This window comes from Amia ocellicauda, chromosome 6, assembly GCF_036373705.1.
Source record: "Amia ocellicauda isolate fAmiCal2 chromosome 6, fAmiCal2.hap1, whole genome shotgun sequence".
NCBI lineage: Eukaryota > Metazoa > Chordata > Actinopteri > Amiiformes > Amiidae > Amia > Amia ocellicauda.
Window position 1 is genome coordinate 7,905,360 of NC_089855.1, and position 8,210 is coordinate 7,913,569.

Sequence of the window (8,210 nt, forward strand, 5' to 3'; positions counted from 1 at the left end):
AGCAGAAGGCCGTTCAAGAAAAAGCAGCGTTAGATCTGCAACACACATTTCTCTGAACTTCTACAGAGCAGAATACAGTTGAAAGAAATACTCAAACATATCATGACCACCAGTCTATGTTTCCACTTCAATCTACAGCTTCTCTTTTCCACGTCACGCCTGCAAAGTTTATTAATTCATCTTTCCATCCTTTATCGTCTCCCATGTGTTCTTCCATCTCTTGAGATCCATTCAATAGCTCCTTTGTCCATCTTTGATCTGTTCTTCCTGCAGTGTGTCCGGCCCATCGGCATTGTAACATTTTCACTCTTTCGATTATGTTTTGGTCTGTTCTCAGATGCATTCATTTATTTTTCTCATCTCGTTATTCCCAGCATGCATCTTGCCATGCTTCTGTGTGTTGTCTATAAATACTTTTCTCTTAGTTAGCCTACTTGAATAGGTCAAAAAAGGTGTCTATCTGTTGATCTACTTCAACACACACACACATACACACACTTTAGTTCATAGGACACTATTGTGCTCAGATTCCCCCACAGGGCAGGATTACACCCAGTTTAAACATGCATAAAAATGAAACAATTACATTTTGCTCATTCAAACTGGGCCAAAACAAAGCAGCAGCGTATACTTCTTGGCATTTGTCTACACTTTGCAAAGAGAAGAGTTGAAACACAGTATCCCCATCCCCACTGTGGACAAACATCCCAGAAAGATGGGAGCGAATCTCTTCCCTTCACAATAATTGAGCTCTGGACTAGATTGCCGAACAGATGAGGATCGAATAGCCGGGCTGCCCCCCGTCCTGCCGAGTCAGCAGAGGGTCGAGTTTCCCGCGGCCGCGCGCACATTGCAGGATTTATGCTCCGTGCCGCAGCCAAGGCCACAGCCTGTAATAAACTGCTCTGTGGGAGAAATCGACTGAACCTTGACAGCGGACTCTGTAGCAGCGCCACGCTCTCAGCAGCGCCACGCTCTCAGCAGCGAACGCTGTGGCCAATATTAGAGGCAGATCTCGGCACGTTGGCACATTTGGCCATTTCCCTTTCATTTTGGACACGATACACGCAAAATAATCCACACTCACCTCTAAGATGAATAGAATAACTCAAATCACTCGCAAACACAAGGATTTAAAGAAATTATAACCGAGGCACATGAATTAAACACAACAAACAAAAATCACTTCCCCTTTCCACTTCCACCAAACCAATATATTTTTATGAATAAATACATATTTTAATATAAACAGACAGCCTTCCTGGCAGAGCTCAGAGGAAGTGTCTCAGTGCCACGTGTTGCTCAGCATGGAGACACAAATTCAAAAGCACAGAAAGCGAACCCTACCTGACCAAGGTGGTGACTCACGCGATTGCCTATCGGTGTCACAGGTGCATGTGTGAGTGTGCATGCAAATGAACACGGATGAGACGGTGCGGGAGTGTGTGTGCGTGTGTGTGGGCAGGAAGGGCTGGGCTTGTAATGGATGCTGGGAAGGAGGAGGACACCCCAGTGAGCCACAGTCTCCACCAGTTCAACAGTTCCCTCCCACCAGGCATGGACTGACACAGCGATCTGACCCATCTCGGTGTGACCTGGCACACACGCCCGTCTCCCTCATCCTCTGTGACTCACTCTCTCCCGGGGCTCAGCCAAGTGGCCTGTGGTGCCGTTGCCCGCAGCTCGAGAGCAGCCTTGACTGGCTGCTGTGGCGCACATGCCCACGTCCCTACAACATCCCCAAGTATTATTTCCTGAGAGGGTGGCACTGGGGCAAGAAGCACAGTTTAGCATGCCATCCTCTTATCCCACAGAATGCATCCTGGCAGGAGACCAAACGGGCACCAGATTAGCGTGCTGGAGCCTGTGAAGATGGTGAAGCATAAGCCCAGACCGGACACCCTTGGACTACCTTCAGTCACAACATATACTTTTCTATATGCACCCTGTGCCAAAGGACATGTATGAACCACGCCCTGAGCTCCACGTTGTCTTTGGATGCCAACAACGTGAACTAGAGTGATCCTGCACTTCTGTACGTGGCTTTGAGCAACTCCCTGCTGGCACAAGCGGCAAATATGGAAACACTAGGGTTGTTTCGGGGAGTTATGCCAGCACCACGTTCCCCACAGCAAGCCAGATTTCCACTGTGGGCTGTAATTACTGGAGAGGGTTGCAGAAAAAGAACTGGCACCCACTGGTTCTCCACGACTGGCTACCTACACACTGACCTACTCACACCCTCCAATCACGAGTATCCCCAGCAAGTATCTTCAACAGTGTGCTTTGTGAACATCTCCACGTGCCAAACATGATAACTTCATAAACCATTTCTGACTGATGTGGACAAACACCAGTGGGATTTAATCTCCTCCTATCTTCCAGAGATAACAACAGCACAACATAAAATATTGCCTTCAAACACACGAGGCAGAAATAGTTCAAACAGGAAGCGATGTTTATAAGAGTTTCCTCAAGAGCTCACAAATTTCAGGATCACGACTGCAATTTCCACGAAGCGGAAGTTTTGACCTAATCCGGCTCCTTAAAACAGAGATCAAGACAGTGCCCCTCACACAGACAGTAAAGCTCAACCCAAGGACAGGTTTCTATTCCTGAAATAAGTACGTCTAGGATAAGACTCCCTGAAAGAGGCACATTATTAAAGCAAACCGCCAAAGCAAAATCAGATCAACGTTCACTATTTCCACCCACAGATGCCGCGTTATCTAGTCTAGTTCATCACCAGGCGTGTTCAGCTCATTTTCCTGGCACAGAAAGACCCGGACCGCCTTCAGGGAGGAGCAGAGCAATACTCTTGGAACCAGCCCCGTCAGACTTCAACACTCACAACAACTACAAGAGAACAATATATTTCCTGTGACACTTACAGTTTCCAAACAGAAGCAGTTTCCTCGAAGAAGAAGGAGGAGAAAATCGGTCTGCAAGATTTTGTTTCCGGTGTCTTACGAAGTCTCCAGCCAAACAAGTCAGAGCAAGTCCACAGAAAATTGTGTTAATGAGGGCTGGGTGTGAAGCCATTAACACAATAAATACATTAACACAGACTGGACCTGTTGGGACGGGTCCACTAAACAAGAATTTTGAAAAATCAGAAATCAGGTACAGTTCCTATTGTATAGTCATTGAATGAACGGCTTCTGAAGCTCATACATGAAAGCAAGCCCTACCCAAAGGCCCTTTCTGAGATATTCCAGGAGCGCGTTTATCGGCAGACACATACCAGGCACAGGTCCACGGGTCTACTGAAGTGTAATGTATGCCCTTTTAGCAGCGGAGCGAGATCAGAAACCCTTTGTACAGTCAGCGCACTGATCTCCACGGGCCTCTGCGATCGCACACACAAACGGCACACTCTCTCTCTCCAATCCGACATCCCAAGCACATAAAAAACTAATTAATTATTAGTGCCGCACTGCATTGCGCACATTTACTGTCACTCCAGGGACAGAGGCTCTCGCACCGAGTCCGATCCCCGCAGAGGGAAGTCTGTGTACACAAAGAGGAAGTCTCACAGAGGAAGTGAAGCGCACCGCAGAGAAGAGAAGACCACACATGGAACGGGTCCCGACAGGCCGGCCGGGCATGATCTCACCGCACGAACTTCAGAAGAGCTGCTGCTAATCGGGACTGTTGACACACTGTCCTTAACAGCCTTGAGGCTAAATGCTTAACTAGAAACAGGAGGGAAGTGACACACTAAACATCCCCCAGCGCTCCTGCCTGGGGTCACCCATGTTCTCTCCTTTCCTCAAAAAGATAAACATAACAACGTTGCCACTTCTGTCTGATTCAAATTAAAATATACCCACTACTTCTCCACAAAAAACAACAACAAAGACTATCTTGGCAATGCATCTTGGGAGTAAACCTGAGATCTAAGTATGCGTTTGTTTTGCATTTCTTTATTGGGTTTCTTCCAGGTGCTGTACAGTAATACAGTTTCAATTGTACTGGAAGCCAAAATGTAATTGATCTTCAGATGCGTCCTGTACAGCGCTTTGGCTTTTCCTAGAAGGACAGGAATTGTCATGTAAAAATGTCTCAATTAGTCTCGGGCTGCATGTAATTAGTCTTGAGCGGGCTGATTAATTCAGCTATCGAAGGAATACTCGAATCAGTCCACCGACTGTTTGGATGCAGCAATGAAATCAGTTGTATCCTTTGACCGTCCCATGGGACACGCTCTGGTTTTCCATGTTTTGATTGAATCCATTAAACGTGAAAATATCGTTTTTAAGACACATCGCCTTTATTAATGAAGGTATGAATCACATCTGCAGGTGTGTAAACATTGACCAAAGACGTCTTAACCCCCATTTCTCTCCTTATTTACACAATACAATTTCCCTATCAGATACAAATAAGAGTTTAATTTCAGTTCCTGATGTTGTGGCTCATTGGGAAGCTATTCTCCCAATTTAATTGTCTATTTTTTCTTTACTTTATTTTAAACACATAGACCTTCAGAGCTTGACTTTTTCTGTGTTGTAGTTATATGTCTGTTTCAGATCTCACCAACTAAAGACCCGGGAAAGATGGTCACTGGCCAAGCAAATAAAAGAGCTAGTTAAGCAGAACAAACTGCAGAAGGACTACAGCCCAAATATAGCCCAGATGCTTGTTTTGCAGGACGTTCTCAAACCGTATCTGGAAAAAACCTCTTAGTCCTCCAAACCCCCTTGTGGCTTTATTATGACACACAAGCCCAGCTCTCTAACTACGCTGCAGCAGACAGACACTCAGTCGCATCCCACTGTGCATTTCCCCTGCGAGACAATTGCAAACCGTTATCATCACTTCCAGTCCGGGCAGACCTTGTGCAAAGCTCCCGTAAACACAGCCCAGTGCAGAGAGAATACCCGAGCACAGGAGCCCGTCTGAACCGGCCCGTATCGCTTCACATCAGCACTGATAACACAACACAAGGAGCTCAATTCTCTGTGAAGATCACGTCTCACCGCTCCACTGCTTCCACATCAAAACTGTTTCTCCTGTAGACACAGTTATCAACAGGCATCAGATGGTTGGAGAGATGTACAGAGTTGAATGTGTTTTGGGACAGTGGACTGCCGAGCAGCAACAGGCTCCATGGGGCTTCAGTCACATTATTAAGGGGTATGACTAATTCTACTTCAAGTCTTCACCTCATTTATTCATTTCTATTTTTGCACAGAAGAAAATCCCATAATAAGCACGTGGAAGAAGCAGCTCACGCAATGAGAGGGTGCATAAAAACACAGAGAAATGTCCCACAGAGGAAAGTCAGAAGACTTTAAGAGAAGACTGAAGACCCAGTCACACCTCAGAGAGATGCAGGTATAACATCAAAACTTCTGTATCTTTATTCTTCTAGAAGTGAATCCCAGTTACAAGTGATCAAGGCGAGATTTCCATGCAGGAATCAAACCAGACTGATTCAGAACGAATGGGAAAAGTCGGTTTATTTGTTGGGTATCAGAAGCACACTAAAATACACTGAGGACTGAACTGCACCAAGTTTTATAGGTCTCTCTAAATTGACATTAGCTTAAAGCCTAGGAAAAGAGCTTATCAGCAAATTGCTGCTTATACAGTAAAAATGATCTCAGATTAGTGCTTGCAAGATGTTCAATAGGACACAACGTACACACCGCAACCCGGATCCTAAAACTCAGAGCACACTTTTACCCATGGACTCCTGTACGGCAGCACATTTGTTCCCTAACGGAAAACTGCGACGGAGGCCGGACACTTGTGTGTGAAGCCCGGGGGGGCTGACCCTGCGCTCAGACGTCCCAGACAGGAGGCAGGATGACACATTTTCGTCTGGGCACTTGAGGAAACTGAGCTTTGATATTTCCAGGAAAGTCACTAGCAAAGAGAAGGGCGAGCATCCCCAAAACACAACCAGCCTCATCTGTGCAAACAATGACACCTCCGAGTCATTCCAGTGCCTGAGCATAACATGTGCAACGCCAGCACGGGAATGTACACACCGGGATACAGGCACCTACCACTGAGCACCTCATGTGTGTTATTTTATAAGTGGACCACATGCATCCGGGCAGTGTGCAGGAGAAGGGAATACACGTATTAGCGATGTGCTCTTCATACACCCAACTCCTACAAGAGAACAAAGCAGTGCAGACACATTTGACATCTGTAGAAGATGCAGGCGGATAAATATTTGGAGCAGTGCATGGCAACAGAAGATGCGGCGCGGCAGCCGGACTCTCTCCATATTTAGCAGCCCAGCAGCGGCCGAAGAAGTTACAACTTGGGTCTTAAAACTGACAGTGGTAGCGCTCGGCCTGGATCCGGTTACATTTACTGTGACTGTGACACATATCGGACACTTTGTATCCGTCTCTGGCCTGAGCTCTAGCGGACGACACGATCAAGTTACGGGCGGGTTTGCTCTTCGACTCCCGCTGCTGTCTGCACCCACAGGACGGCGGCGACACCGGCTGCAGTTGCGCGTCCAGACGACACACCTCGGCTCAGACCCCCGAGCCCAGCGTGGCGCCGCATCTGATTTCGGAAACTTGTCTTTCTGTCGCCTCTGAATGAATGAAAACAAGGCTGTGGCGCTTTATTGCGGCCTTACCTGCCGGTCATTCCTGCCACACCCAGCATCCCCTTCACGGCCGCTGTCGGGAAGTCGTCTCCGCGGATGTCGCGTCCTGTTGCGGGCGGGCGGGCGGGTCGAGCAGGGAGTGAGCCGAGCGGATCTCCGGCAATGGCGCAGTGGCCTCGCCTCCCTCTCCGCCAGACAGCAAGGGGCCGTGGCCAAACTCCGCGCTGCCAACGAAACGTCGCACAGCCTTACTGGCGAAACGGGAGAAATGTGACTAAATTAGGAGTTGGAGACTCTGCAGCGCCTGCGTGCAGACCGTGCAGCTGCAGCCGTAATGCAGCAGCTCTGCCGCTTTTCACCGTGACTGCTCTCGGTCAGGGGTACCTTTCCGCACTTGGTCACGGCCCCTTACAAATGCACGAAACTTGTGGAGTTTGTGATTTCCCGAACTGTAAGAACCACAGGACAGAAATACAGGGTTTGTTGTCAATAGCTGGGATAGTTAAATTAAAATCGTGTGTATATTGAAGTGAGTTACAGTTTGTTTGGAGTTCTTGCCCTCACTTCACACCAGCCAGTCATCTCCCATTACAGGCGAAGATGTTGCGCATTGGCATGTGCGTCACAGTGCAGTGGAAACAATATGATTATTACTACTACTAATAACACATAAAACATGACATATTGTATGCAACAATGCATTCTTCCCCTCTGCACAGAGGTGTAACTCTTGAATACTCAGACAAAGGGATCTGTCTCATGTAAACCCGCAGTCGCAGCCTGTGCTGTCTGTGCAGATCTGCGCTCCTGTCCGCTGCTCCCGCTGCAAGAGCTGTTTTCCTTATAAGGAAAACCACGCAAATCCCTGCAATCCTGGCCACGTCACTGATGGTCCGCGGTGCACAGTGGCAGGGCAATTGTACTTATTCCTGCACCAGGGTCTAATAAACATCTCTGTTCATGTTTTTATACGCTTTAACGCAAGTGGAGAGTCATTAGGTCTTTTCAATATGGACAAGCTCCTAAATCAGTTTACACAGCTCATTGTGCAGTGCCCTGTGCGCCCACATTTTACCCAGAAACCCTTGCAGCCAGATGCAGGTCTCACAGCAGTGATCTTCAGACCTAATGCAAGACACTGAGCAGGAATATAAGCTTCTTGCAGGAGTTTCTCTTCTCATCAGTTGGTAATCAGCCTCAAAGTGGTCTACTGCTTTTAAAAACTAGGGCAGAGGTGTGAGTTACTGAGGCTGAGGAATGGCACCAAAAGGCAGAGAAATCACCCTTACACTGCAGTTGGTTCGTGATACAATCTCCTTTAAAGTCGGGTGGCAGGCTCACCTTACCCAGGAGTACAAAGGTGTGCTTTTGTGCTGCATATAGACACACAACAAATATTTACCCACTTTACCCCTTCACTTCCCTGCAGCTTCAGTGAGAAAGTAAAACAGTTCGGTTCCCTGTTTTAAGTCCATATTAGGGACAAGTTTCGCATGACTAAGTGCAGAACTGTAGACAGACTGCTACAGCTCAATGTGTCCTTTCTTCAGATACCAACACAGCGAGGCAATGCACAGCCAGGCAGTTCAACACAGACAGCCCGTCTATAGGAAACTGCGGACACGTCAAC

The 8,210-nt window shown here is 47.6% G+C and overlaps 1 protein-coding gene across 1 annotated transcript in view; it reads right to left on the reverse strand.

Annotated features, from left to right (window-relative positions):
• The window catches only part of LOC136750861 (LIM and senescent cell antigen-like-containing domain protein 1), a 37,274-nt gene extending 30,007 nt beyond the window's left edge, over nt 1-7,267 (reverse strand). Inside the window, exon 1 of the mRNA XM_066705996.1 lies at nt 6,611-7,267. Within this exon, the coding sequence (XP_066562093.1) occupies nt 6,611-6,639 (29 nt within the window). The 5' untranslated portion in view covers nt 6,640-7,267. The remainder of the gene's footprint in view (nt 1-6,610) is intronic.
• Between the last annotated feature and the right edge of the window lie 943 nt (nt 7,268-8,210).